Source organism: Pelophylax lessonae (assembly GCF_965119305.1).
Source record: "Pelophylax lessonae genome assembly, chromosome: 1".
NCBI classification, from domain to species: Eukaryota; Metazoa; Chordata; class Amphibia; order Anura; family Ranidae; genus Pelophylax; species Pelophylax lessonae.
In genome coordinates, this window is record NC_138768.1 from 551,575,866 (window position 1) to 551,590,359 (window position 14,494).

General features: G+C 37.5%; 1 protein-coding gene across 2 annotated transcripts in view; it reads right to left on the reverse strand.

The window, feature by feature from the left end:
* LOC309563800 (fibrillin-2-like) overlaps positions 1-14,494 on the reverse strand; it is a 239,470-nt gene that overhangs the window by 41,034 nt on the left and 183,942 nt on the right. For both annotated transcript variants that reach the window (XM_082268412.1, XM_082268413.1), the window contains exons 21-29: positions 11,745-11,882; positions 11,589-11,639; positions 11,293-11,418; positions 7,967-8,194; positions 6,021-6,146; positions 5,760-5,888; positions 5,000-5,125; positions 4,747-4,872; positions 156-278 (exon numbers count right to left, since the gene is read on the reverse strand). In XM_082268412.1, coding sequence (XP_082124538.1) covers positions 156-278; positions 4,747-4,872; positions 5,000-5,125; positions 5,760-5,888; positions 6,021-6,146; positions 7,967-8,194; positions 11,293-11,418; positions 11,589-11,639; positions 11,745-11,882 — 1,173 coding nt within the window. The remainder of the gene's footprint in view (positions 1-155; positions 279-4,746; positions 4,873-4,999; positions 5,126-5,759; positions 5,889-6,020; positions 6,147-7,966; positions 8,195-11,292; positions 11,419-11,588; positions 11,640-11,744; positions 11,883-14,494) is intronic.

A 14,494-nucleotide genomic window follows, 5' to 3' on the forward strand; every position in this document is an offset into this window, starting at 1 on the left:
AAGCATTAATGCTCTGTGATACCAGTATCATGGGTACAACACACTGTATTATAAAAAAATAATTTGTAAGATTAAGATTTTATAGAAAAGGCAAAGAAAAGATAAAATTGGAAAAGAAGAGAAGAATAAAGGAATATAAATGTGCAAAGTTTTACCTGCACAGGATCTCATGTCTGGCATCAGTGCATATCCTTCACTACAGCTGCACTCATAGCTGCCCTCTGAATTGGAACATTGTGTGTCACATCCTCCATTCATGATTGAACACTCATCAATGTCTGAAATAAAGGTGGTAAACGTGTTTTAGTACACAAACATGTACTGTAAATAACAATCTATTAAGGTACTTAATTTGTTGGTACCTGTGCCTCAGTGTAATCTAATATTAATATAACTATGACAAAATAGATAGCTTTCCTTACAACAAACGTTTAATTCCGAAACAATATTCCTGTAAACTCTTGCTCAAAAATAGTGCTTCATATAAAAAACAAGATTTTTAGTAGAGATAATTCCTTGGGCCTTTTCCCATTTCCCCCTCCTAAAAAATTCCAATAAAATAATAATGAAAAATTCCTGATTAAAAAAAAATAATAAATAATAAGTATTACAATTCTAAAAAAAAAGGAAAGAAAGAAGAACCCCTGAATAAAATATTGCAAAGAGCGTTACTATAGAAAATAGTGAGAGATTATGGCTCGCACTGGGATTCACTAAAAAGTAACATTCAAAATCAGTAAAAAAAAAAAGATATCTAGGGACCCAATGCAAAACGAAAAAAGGAATAAGGAAATCAATTTTTTAATTATTCCTATTCAAGTCTTACAATGCATAAAGCCAGACACAGTGTTGTGCAAATGAGGCCTTAGTACAGTGTTGTGCAAAAAAGGCCTCAGTAAAAAATACAGCAGGTTTACATACATTACATTCAGAATAACATTCCCTATAATAAATGTAAGTATAACTAAAGGCATTTTGGATGAGAGTAAAGCTTCATGGTTCAAATTGATTGGTTGACAACACTGCCAGTGTTGATGGGGGAATGTAGCGAATTTCTTTCCTGCAGCCCGTGGTTGAAGGAAATAAATTTGCTCTGTGTATGGCCAGCCTAAGGGAGGGCTATAACCCAAAACAGGAGGTGAGAGGAGATGTCTCCAAGTGGGGGAAACCCAGTGTGTCACCAGGGTCACCAGAACCAGTGTTACCATTGGAAGATTTCCCCTCTATTAATGTTTTGATTTCAACCCAAAATGTAAGATTTTCTTTTACTTTCACTTTCAATGATAATAGCAAGTAGGATAAACAGAGAGGGTAACTCTCCCTAACCACAAAGAGCAAAAAATGTCAGGTGTTCTAATCCCTCTCCACTCTGTCCAAAACTAAAAAAAAAAAGATTTTGCCTTTAGTTACACTTATACACTAACACTGATCTGTCATGCTTTCGAAAAAAATATAACTGCTGTATAATATCCCACTTCAGGTAAGATGTAAGTACGTCTTGCAAAGCAGACCTTAGCAGGTGGCTTGGACAACGTTCCCATATAAGCACCCATAAAGTATATATATTAGAATACTCCACATACAGTATCTCACAAAAGTGAGTACACTCCTCACATTTTTGTAAATATTTTATTATATCTTTTCATGTGACAACACTGAAGAAATGACACTTTGCTACAATGTAAAGTAGTGAGTGTACAGCTTGTATAACAGGGTAAATGTGCTGTCCCCTCAAAATAACTCAACACAGCCATTAATGTCTAAACCACTGGCAACAAAAGTGAGTACATCCCTAAATGAAAACTCACAGGTTGCCACTGGAGTCCTCTTTTACTCTTCCACTCCTCCATCATGGAGCTGGTGGGTGTTAGAGACCTTGCACTCCTCCACCTTCCATTTGAGGATGCCCTGCAGATGCTCAATAGGGTTTAGATCTGGAGACATGCTTGGTCCGTCCATCACCTTTACCCTCAGCTTCTTTAGTAAGGCAGTGGTGGACTTAGAGGTGTGGTTGGGATCGTTATCATGTTGGAATACTGCCCTGCGGCCCAGTCTCCGAAGGGAGGTGATCATGCTCTGCTTCAGTATGTCACAGTACATGTTGGCATTCATGGTTCCTTCAATGAACTGTAGCTCCCCAGTTCCGACAGCACTCATGCAGCCCTAGACCATGACACTCCCACCACCATGCTTGACTGTAGGCAGGACACGCTTTTCTTTGTACTCCTCACCTGGTTGCCGCCACACATGCTTAATACCATCTGAACCAAATACGTTTCTCTTGTTCTCATCAGACCACAGGACATGGTTCCAGTAATCCATGTCCTTAGTCTGCTTTTCTTCAGCAAATGGTTTGTGGGCTTTCTTGTGCATCATCTTTAGAAGAGGCTTCCTTCTGCTTCCTTCTGGGAAGACAGCCATGCCGACCAATTTGATGCAGTGTGCGGTGTATGGTCTGAGCACTGGCAGGCTGACCCCCAAACTCTTCAACCTCTGCAGCAATGCTGGCAGCACTCATACTTCTATTTCCCAAAGACAACCTCTGTATATGACGCTGAGCACGTGCACTCAGCTTCTTTGGTCAACCATGGCGAGGCCTGTTTTGAGTGGAACCTTTCCTGTTAAAACGCTGTATGGTCTTGGCCAACATGCAGCTCAGTTTCAGGGGCTTGGCAATCTTCTTATAGCCTAGGCCATCTTTGTGTAGAGCAACAATTCTTTTTTTCAGATCCCCAGAGAGTTCTTTGCCATGATGTGCCATGTTGAACTTCCAGTGACCAGTATGAGAAAGTGAGAGCCATAACACCAAATTTAACACACCTGCTCCACATTCACACTTGAGACCTTGTACCATTAAGGAGCCACATGACCCTGGGGAGTGAAAATGGCTATTTTGGACATTTTCACTTAGGGATGTACTCACTTTTGTTACCAGTGGTTTAGACATTAATGGCTGTGTGTTGAGTTATTTTGAGGGGACAGCAAATTTACACTGTTATACAAGCTGTGCACTCACTACTTTACATTGTAGCAAAGTGTCCTTTCTTCAGTGTTGTCACATTAAAAGATATAATAAAATATTTACAAAAATGTGAGGGGTGTACTCACTTTTGTGAGATACTGTATTTGAATTATTAAATAAATAATTATTAAACAGCTCTAATGTAACAAAATAAGTTCCAGTAATGCATGACACCAGGTTTAAACCATAATAGCTAGAGAGTAATATTCACAGAATATTCACTTTCATACCTAACTATTTAAAGCAGCCATTCTTAACCATGGCTCTCTCGAATTCCAAGGGTCCTCCAGAGGTTACTGGGGGTTCCATGAGCGGTGACTAATTGACCTCCTATCTAATTTTGCCTTCATGGATCCAGGTCCATCACCACTTGCCAGTACCGTGGCGACAATGATCTGTAGCTGTCTGTAAGGGTGGCATATTAGCCACAGGAGGAGGGGCATTCTCCCCACCAACCACCAATGTAAAGGGTATTTTCTTAATGACCCCCCCCATAGGCTAATCCCAGAAAGGGTTGCCTGAGATGTGAAAATATTTTCAAGGGTTTCGTAGGGTAAAAAAGCTTGAGAAAGGCTGATTCAAAGTAGCAGACACCCCAGCAACTTTGTTCTCCAACAGGCAGGTATTATGACATCTGCCATGTGCGAAGGTGGAGATTTTTGAGTCATGCAAAATTATGGATACATTGCCTGGAGCACTCAGAGGCAGCATATCGTCTGTGGGCAGGCGAACAGTTTTGGCCACTTCAGAATTGCCTTAAGACTTTAATAACATAAAAATAATTGCTTAATGATTTGACTGCCACACAAAGTCTGTCACAGTGCTGCTCTGGCGGAAAAATGCTTTTCTCAGCTTTTAGTGTTAACTGGTAGACTGCTGGCACTGTAACCAAGCATATGCCACTATAACTTATGCAATTGTTGCTGTTGAGATGCAGTGTACTACTGCAATGGTGCATATACATCCTAATGCAACTGCATCATCCAACTTTGTCTCACGGGAGTACTGCATCTAATCATGATGCAGAAACACAACATAGAAGCCTGTGTCTGCGATTTTTGTATCGACACAATACTCTCATTCTGTTTTTGGCATCAGATTTTGACTAAAAGACACCAGCTGGCCCCAACCCAGGTTCCTTCAGGGCCCCAGAGTCCTAGCATCCTCACCCCTCCCTTCAAGACTGTATAATGCATACTGCCAAATACAGAGCTGAAACTTGCATACAGATGTTTTTAGTTTACTAGAACTTTTCTGTGCAAGATAAGAAACAATGGCTTTTACTATGGAGTACTCGCAAAGCAACTGTACCTAAACACCCTTTAAGGTTGTTGAGAGGTAAGAAGAAAAACATGGTGCTAGACCACTGCTTCTTTGAATCAGCTGCTGAATTATCACCAAGAAATAACTTGCCACATATGTATAAAAAATGATAAAGACAATTGTTAAAGACTTGCGATGTACAGTATGTAGACAGCATAGAATGAAGGGTAAATTACCATATACCATATCAGGAACAACAGGTGAACACTGTTTTTTATATTAAACAATGTGTGCTTAGTCCCTATTTCCAACTCTAAAAAAGAGGTAATTCTCTTTCTTCATTAAAATTTCAATATTCTTCTAAAAGTGGAAAATCAACTGACTAACGAGAATGAAGCATGATTTTTCCATTATAATATATATATTTCATAAAGACACTTTGGCATTAAGAAGTTACTCACCCATACAACCCTGCCGGTCAGGTGTTGACTGGAAACCAGAATCGCAAGAACACTGGTATGTTCCAATCATGTTCACACAGCGTCCATTTTTACACAGGTTATCACTCAAGGAACACTCATTTATATCTGGGGAAAAGGGATTTAAAATATCATATATTAGTATGCATGTGGTTTTGTTCTCTGACACAATCAGTCTTGCCTTTTTTTAAGGCAAACTGCAATGATGAAATGATAAAAAGCAAACTTGTCATACCCACACAGGCGTTGCCCTCTGCATTTAGCTCATGACCATGTGGACATATACAATCAAAGCTGCCTTCAGTGTTAATACATGATCCTCCTCTGCACAGTAGTGGGTCTCTCTCACACTCATCAATGTCTAAAAAAGAATTGAAAAATGAACGGAAATTGTAGCAATACACAAGTTTATACCTCTGGGGTGGGAATTTAAAGGCAACCATACAACTGAATTAGAAGTTAAAATATAACTTTTTTTTATTTCTTTTTATTTAAAAAGATTCAAGAGATTTCTTTAGATAAAAAAAAAGTGTAGTACAAAACATACAGATATCATAAATACAATGTACATGGGTGGGTTTACACAGTTACAAATCCTAGTGGTATTCCCAGTCACTGGTTTTTAAAACCACACAATCATCAACTATGACTGCAGGATTTGTTCAGCTAAGGGGTCTCCAACGCGTTTCAAAATTAAAAAAAATCTCTTCTTCAGAGAAGTAATACCACACATAAACAATTGTTGGCTATACTTATTTCAGTTTTATTTAATTAGGTTTAACATGTGAAATAACTAACACACACCAACCAGTTATTATCATCTTATCCCATTATTATCCCATTATCATCTTATCCCATTTATTGATTATTGTGGCTAAAGGATCATTCTGTAGACACATAACTCAAAAAAAAAAAAAAAAAACTTTGAATGAAAATTGTTGGGTCAAATTTAGGTTGAGATGCTCAGAAAGACAAAGCATTAAATAATTACTCACCCATGCAGTTTTTCATCATCATGAACCCACTCTCATAACCCTCGAAGCATTCGCATTCAAAGCTCCCAGGTGTGTTCACACATGTTCCATGTCCACATAAGTCAGGAGAAATTCGGCATTCATCTATGTCTGTAATAAACAGAGGAATAACACAATTACATCAGCTGCCCTTAATTATGTAACTTAACTTTTTTTAAAGCCTACAGAATGTAAATGATTTTGCTAATCATTTTGTACACAGTGTATTTTCTTTATACTTACCAGTACAATTCCTCTCTTCGGCATCCAAAGCAAAACCATTGTCACAGATACACCTGAAGCTTCCAATGCTGTTACGACATGTTCCATGAGTGCAAAGGCTGTTGAATACTTTACACTCATTCACATCTGTTAAAAAAAGGGTACTGGGTAAGTAAGCAGTACTGGTTACAACTACAAGTATCACAAGAAAAAATATGCCAAAAGTTACATTTCATTATCTACTTTACAGTCACATTTATTTAAAACCGTATTTTTTTTTTATACAAATGCAAAGTTTCTTGCAACTTTCTTAAGTGGCTGTGATCGCCTCGCAGAGGGTATATTGCATTGTCTTCATTTTTAAATATGGTAGTAAACCCAGAGGCTCCGGTTTATTTTTCTATAGAGGAGCCTTGAGCCAATATCTGTAGCATTTCATGGTTTGAGCAAACACTACAATATTTGCTCCAAAGCTCCTAGTCAGTGTTAAGATTCAAAAGAGGATTAGAGATAAAGATATGTAAGATTTATTTAAGTTAAAGATATATATATGCTTATAACTAATACTTTGAGGTTTAAAATTAAAAATCTGACCCATGACCTTATTACATACTTGTCCAAAAGAACATGAACAACAGAGGCCTGACTAAATTATTGCAGGATCTCTTTTCATCTTAGGTGATCTGCCATAAATAAAACATACTGAAAATAAAGCTCATTCACAGTCCAGTTTTTGAACTATGGCTAAATAAAAAAGATGCACCTAAAGTATGTTAATTAAGTGTCAGTTCAACAAGTGGTTGTAAAGGAAAATTATTTTTTTATCTTAATGTATTCTATGCATTAGGATAAAAACCTACTGTGTGTGGCAGTCCCCTGGTAGGGTGTACGTATGCGCATGCTGGCTACGGCCTACACCCTACCAGGAAACATTGCTTTTAACACTTGGAGAAGTTTGTGAGTGTTTTATTTGCTATTTATTTAATAAAAAGCTTAGTTTAAACTTACTACGCTATGAAAGCATGTTCTTTTATATGATGGTGATAACGAGGAGATGTGGAGGAGATTACCCTGGAGTATAAGATTAAATAGTTGGAGTGTCCCCTACCCCTGGAAGAAGGTGCAAGACTACCCCTGTGGATATTTCAAAGGCTTGAACCCTGCCTACCTTTGGTAAGTAGGGAGGAGAGAGGGGAGCACAGTGTGGAACACTGATCACAGTGAGATCATGAGTGGAATAGAATTGCACATTGGACACTGGTCACTTTATGATTCATATGAACTGTATTGCACAAGGAAGGACTATTGAGCAGATGAAGGAAGATATTTGAAAAGTCATGTTGGCATTTGTCACTTTTTATTTATTTATTCACAGATTTTTTTAATTTACATAATTTATGTTTATTTATGGATATATTTAGCACAATTATTTATTTAGATTGATTATACAATATATGGAAACTTTATGATTGCTAGACACATCACAGTTGAGCACTTTATAATTTATGTATATTGATTTTACCTATATATTTATTATAAGCACTTTTTAGTGTGTTAATATGCAAATACTGACACATCCTCTTAATAGATTATTATGAGTAATGCTATTTTATTTAAAAGGGGTATGTGAGGCTAAGCATCCTACAGCCCATTCCTATATTAGTCTCAGAGTTAAATGACCTTTGTTAAACACCAGAGAAGTCAGGCAGACAGCTGAAATTACCTAAACGTTTTTTTTAATTTTTTAGGAAGATGAATAATGAACCTAAAGTCAATACATTTTCAGAACATTAGGGCCAGTTCCATAAGGCATGCATTATTTACGATAACAATCATTACCTTCAGCCCCCACTGGCTCTCACTACAAAGTAATAATTTCTATAACAAATAACAACTGTTATAGCCAAGGTTACTAAATTAATCATATTTTCTTTTTAAAGATATTAAAATAGAACAATCATTATTACCTTTGTAGAATGGACGCCCAGAAAGAACATCTCCTCTATTAGCAAAGCCAGGTCCTCTTGGACAGATACTCTTATATTCCTCGCTTCCGGGTTTAGGACATTCTTCGCACTCAACACCCCAGGCAGCACCCACAGAGCAGCAGCACATATCCATCCTGTATTTACCAGGTAAAGGAACTGCACACTCATCCTCATCCCATTTCATGTAGCACTGCTCAGCACGTATATCTGCATAAGAAAAAGACCACACAGTCACAAGAATGCATAGGACAGACAACATAAAAAGCAATATCTATCTATCTATCTATCTATCTATCTATCTATCTATCTATCTATCTATCTATCTATCTATCTATCTATCTATCTATCTATCTATCTATCTATCTATCTATCTATCTATCTATCTGTCTATCTATCTGTCTGTCTGTCTATCTATCTATCTATCTATCTATCTATCTATCTATCTATCTATCTATCTATCTATCTATCTATCTATCTATCTATCTATCTATCTATCTATCTATCTATCTATCTATCTATCTATCTATCTATCTATCTATCTATCTATCTATCTATCTATCTATCTATCTATCTATCTATCTATCTATCTATCTATCTATCTGTCTATCTATCTGTCTATCTATCTGTCTATCTATCTGTCTATCTATCTGTCTGTCTATCTGTCTGTCTGTCTGTCTGTCTGTCTGTCTGTCTGTCTGTCTGTCTGTCTGTCTGTCTGTCTGTCTGTCTGTCTGTCTGTCTATCTATCTATCTATCTATCTATCTATCTATCTATCTATCTATCTATCTATCTATCTATCTATCTATCTATCAGGATTCTGCATTAATATGCCTATATATTGCATTTTGGCTGTATTTGCTGAATAGGATGAATTCTGACACCACCCAGTTCAACAAATTTCAATCTGAAGATTAAAGGAACCAGGTGGAAAATTTTCTGATGAACAGTCAATGGTCCAACAGCCAATCAGCTGCAGTCACTGTTTGGGCATTGGCTGTCAGAATTTAATAGTTGACTGTTTACTAGTAACATAGAAAGGTTTTTTGCGAATATAGCCAGTTTTAAGCTTGAGTAATAACTATTTAAATATGGTATTTGCAGCTAGGTTATGGCAAACCTAAACTTTGTTTATGTTATCTTGGATCTTAAGGTTTTTTCCTAGGCCCATGGGCATTGTTTGCTCCTGCCTGCTAATGTCAAGTGTCCTATAGCAGATAGTAGTAGTAGTAGTAGATGTGGGCTGGGGAAGAGGAAAAATATTTAAAGAGACCTTCTAGAAGGGACCTTTCCCTCCCTGTTTTGCCTAGAGAGGATGTAATGGTGGAAGGGACTTCCCTCCCAGGCTGCTGTCTGGGGAGGGTGTAGCTCCAGAGAGGTCCAGTCTTTGCCTCTCAGACTGTTTACCTGGAGAAGCACACCAGAGCCAGGAAAGGGTGTTTGTTCTCCTAGCTTCCTGACTGGGCCTAGGGCGTCCTAAGCTGTCCTGTGGCAGAGGCTTAAAGAGTCCTAACCTGACCTGGGGCAGGGGCCTAAGAAACTGAAAAGTGGTTGCCCCTTTTGGCCTACAGTATCTACAATCACTTGTGGCAGAGGCCCAAAGAGTCATACAGCTGAAATGTGGCAGAGGTCAAAAGATACCTGAAGACAGTAGCCCATCTTTAGATTTTTTTTGGGCATAGGGAATTTTTGCTGCTTTTTTGGGGATCCTGTACCTTTAAACGCTTCTCATTAAGATATCTATCTATCTATCTATCTATCTATCTATCTATCTATCTATCTATCTATCTATCTATCTATCTATCTATCTATCTATCTATCTATCTATCTATCTATCTATCTATCTATCTATCTATCTATCTATCTATCTATCTATCTATCTATCTATCTACAAATATGATGGAATATTTAAGTTTTGTCTCATAGAACCAAGCATACTATATGCCCTTGTTTGTGGTGTACTACATACTCAAAAAGTGGAAAGTGATATTTTATAGGGTGCTATTGGAAATGCTTTCACTCTTTCAAATTCTATGCATGCCACCTCCTTACTTTTTCAGACACAATACAAGGCATATACAGCACGTTCAGTCTGATGGAATTTAATGGAATTGCATACAAGGTACAGTTACAATAGATTAACAAGCCTCATAAAGTAAAAAAAAAAAAAAAAAACTTTTTCTTCCTTCCCTGAGTAAGCTATTATCCTTTTTTTTTTTTGTTTCTCACATGCTCCCTCTCTCAGACACTACTCGCAGCAACAGAAGCAGTGCTGTCTCACAATCTTTAGGATTGTAAATCAGCAGTGACAAGGCTGATAGCCAGGCCCCCTGCAACATTTCTATCCCACTGTTGTGCAAGCAAAACAGCTTTCATGAGAGTGGCAACTTTCCTATGAATTCAGTGCAGCATCATTGCCACACCATCACAGGCAGTTGCATTAGGTGGACTTATAATGTATATTTTTTAATTGTAAGCCATAATCCTACCTAAATGTCCTTGTGATGTGACTGAGTGGCAAATAAAATGTATTCTTATCACAATGCAGAAGAAACATTGTTCCTGCTAATGTATATATTTGTTAAGATGAACTTTGCTGTCATATTAAATAAGGACTATTTGAAGATAAACAATTTATGAACTCTAACACCATCTTATTTGTACTTTTAGTGAGCCAGAATTATATATCACAAAGGCAGGAGAGGATTTGGCCTGACTCCAATTATAAGAAATCATACAATGTTTTAAATGAATAAAGTAGTGCAAAGAGCAATAAGGATGTACAGATTTCAGTTAAACATAGAAACCAATAGCATTTCAGCATCGGAAAATTAATTATAGGAGGTTTATATAAGGTAAGATACACAGGCAAATGGGATGGGATTTGCCTAATCTGGTAGTTTTTCCTCTAAACCCATCACTGTTTAATGTCTCCTGCAAGTGTTGGATACTACTATCCAACGAACCTGGGAAAAAACAACAACCAGTTCTGTGGGAATGATTGCTATTTCTTCTCCCGTGATAAGTCAACCTTATGAGTGTTTTGTAGTAGCTCCACTTCTCTCTCCAGAGCATAAACATGTATGCTTGGCCAAGGGAGTAAACATGTATGCCTCTGGCAGAGAAGCCTGAGAGTGTTCAGATGGTGGCTACACGTCTGAACACCTTCAAATATTTCTGGCCTACTTTAAGAAGCAGTTTACCCACCTAAAAATATGAATAAATGAGCCCAAATTTATAATAAGAACAGTAATTAAATGAATTAATTGTAGCATTGTCATATTGTTATATTTGCTTTTCCTCTTACCAACACAAGTTCTCCCTGAGCTATCCAAGGTCAGCCCCTCAGGACACTCGCATCTGAAGGAACCGGCAGTATTCACACAGCGCCCATTGGGACATACTCCAGGGAAGACTTCACATTCATTAACATCTTAAAAATAACAATAATGAGTGTATTACTAACACTGTAACTGACAGCAAAGAATAATAATGACATAACAATTGCAGTCTATCTTCTTCTTGTTTTTATTTTTTTTTTTTAAGAAAGACGCTCTTTTTGACACCTTTTGTTTGATTTTGTGTTTATTTTTCTAGATTTACCTTCACAAGCAACCCCCTTCTTCCTGGAATATCCTCTTGGGCAAGCAGAGTCTACAAAAAAAGCACAATTTGATTATTTTAGATTTAAAGGTGAGATAATACTGAGAGGTATACAGTATATCTGAATTCATTCAGTTGTAAATGTTTGGGTCTTACCAATCTCACAGCGTTCACAGGGGCTTCCCCAGGCAGCTCCTAGAGTTGCACAACATTCTGATTTGAGAGTAGCTCCGTTGATGTTCACCTCACATCGACCATCTTGGATGTTTAACCAACAAGTTCCCTTCATGCTGTCTGCATGTTAAAGAGAAGCACAAAGCAATTGTGAGAGAAGGCATAAATTAAGGAGAAAGCAAATTACAGTGACACACCACCATCTTGCAACTCCCATAGGGTTTTGTAAAATCTAGTCTGTGGCCCATTGTGAGCTTGGTTTTTTTTTTTTAATGACTCCTGAATCTGTTAAGCAGTGTGAATAGAGACTGGAAAAAGCATGCATAAAGGAATAGTATTTTCACATCTGGCTTTGTAAAATTGTCTCATAATAATTAACTATTATATTTGACCCTAGACCCAAATGGTTCTGTCCCTAATAGCCATACCTTAAAGGGTCGGTTACTGTCTGCCAAAAACTGCCTGACTGCCTGATAAGTGGTTAATGAGAAGAAAGGTTCCGCACTAAGGATAAACTATGGCTGCAGCCTCCCTCAAATATAACCCAAGGTTATATAGGTATAAAAGAGGGGAGGAGGGATATGACGCTGCCTAAGAAAAACGAGGTTACCGGAACGCATCGTTTACTGTTCCTGATGTTATTCTATGTAATGTGAGTACCGCTTTTTACTTTTAATAAATTTATTATACGGATTCACACTATATGGTCCCTTCCTGTTTGTGTTTACCTTGTGAGCTCACTACGGTCTGAAGACCTCTGGCGTGTGTGGTCTGGTCCGATTTTAGGACATTCTGCTTAAGGATTAAAGTGCCCCAGGCTTGGGAAGACCCCAGATGGATTGATACTAGGGCATGATACCCCTGTAGGTGTTACTCCTTCTGGTGAGTGCATAATATAGCAACAAGGAGCACGGGCACAATTTTTTACCTCACCACTCCACCCAGTGTTGCTTGGTCCAGGAGGATTCTCCACTTGATTGCATGGCTATTTTCAAGCACAGACTTTTGCATTGGACTTTTTACCTGATCATCTATTACCACTTATTTTAACACTTTTATAACATTTATCACTGTTAATTTATTATTCCTTTTGTTGACCCTACTACCTCACAGTGTACAGTATCACTTTTGTATTGCACAGTATCAATTTAGCATTGTCACTTTATGAGGGATTTTTACGCATTTATGTACTAGGTGTGGTATATATTGTTCATATTTTTTTAATCTTCTTGGCACATTATCTTGCACAGAGTCATTTTAGCAGTGTTTTTTGTGCATGTAATTTTATATATTTATTTATTTAGGTGTTATTTATTCATTCATTCATTATTTATTTATGTGCCCAGTCACAGTCACTTTTACACTGGTAATTTATATATTCAAGGTATAGATATTTATTTCATCATTAGTGCTTTTATATGGATCCACACACCTATATTGATTATTACATTTCTTGTACCAGTTACACACCCGACTAGTCATAATTTTTCTTAGGCAGCGCCACATGCCTGATAAGTGGTGCCTGTAGATAAAAACAAACTATGCAGCTTTGACTAAAGTCAGATAATATATTGCTTGCTATAGGTGTAGGCTATTTACGTAACTTTTGAAGCCTAGACTTGTCTTGCTAAGACATTACCAGCCTATACTGCTCACCCCCATCATCATAACAGCAGGCTCTCAAACCCCAGCATGTGCGTGGCCCACTATCTGCAACATTGCAACACTTCTGAGATCAGAGCTACTGCTGCTTCCAGAAGTACATAAATGGCCTACGCCTATAGCAAGAGCATTATTTAACTTTGCTCAAAGCTGCACAATTTGATTATATCTACAGGCACCCTTTATCTGCATAGGCACTTTTATTGGTAAAAGTGAACTGATTTAATTTTTCGATTATTTTGGGGGTTAATTTGGAGGCCATCATTTTTGGGGAATTAAGCAGCTATTGTATTGTACAGAGATTTGAGCTAAGTGAAACAATAAAACGGCAGAGAAAAACCTTAAGATTACATATTTCTGCAAATGTAAATGTACACTTACTATTTATTTACAAAAGAAAATAATTACTTGGGGTACGGAGTGGGTACAGAAGGGGGTTAACAATTCACCTGCACCCTCCCAGTTATCTGCAGGACTTTCTTGCTAAGGTCATACTAGCTTTATTGTCTAACATGACATCCTAGATAGCTTAAGTTAAAATTCATAGTTGATATCTGCTGTCCTCAAAACTGCCCAGAATATATAAGGATCTCAAACTAGGCAGTTTGGTTTTGCCACCTCTAGCAATAGCATGTCAAATATTACCACTGCAATATGCGGTAAGAAATTGTGCAATATAAACAGTGGCCTTTGAAAAACAAATATCATTTTAATTTTTTAAAAATAATTTTTTTTTTTTTGCATAATGTAATAAATAAAAGCATCTCAGTGCTGCTGATCTCCAGCCTCTTTCAGCCAAACCCTGTCTTTATGGGTTCCTTAGGTTCCTGATAGTGACCATGGTGGCCCATGCCTGCACAATGTGTTTCAGGTCTACTTCCAGGTTCTGCAACTCAAACCATCTTCATTGGCCAGGCTGGGTCATGAAACTCACATGCATGTGCCATAGAGTAATTTATCCTGGTACCCAGTAGATGCCAGGATTATACACTAAGCTGCACTTGCGAGGCTCAGTGTGAGTTCACAAAAGATCTTGCTGACAGGCAGACTTTTTATTTTTTTGAGAAGAG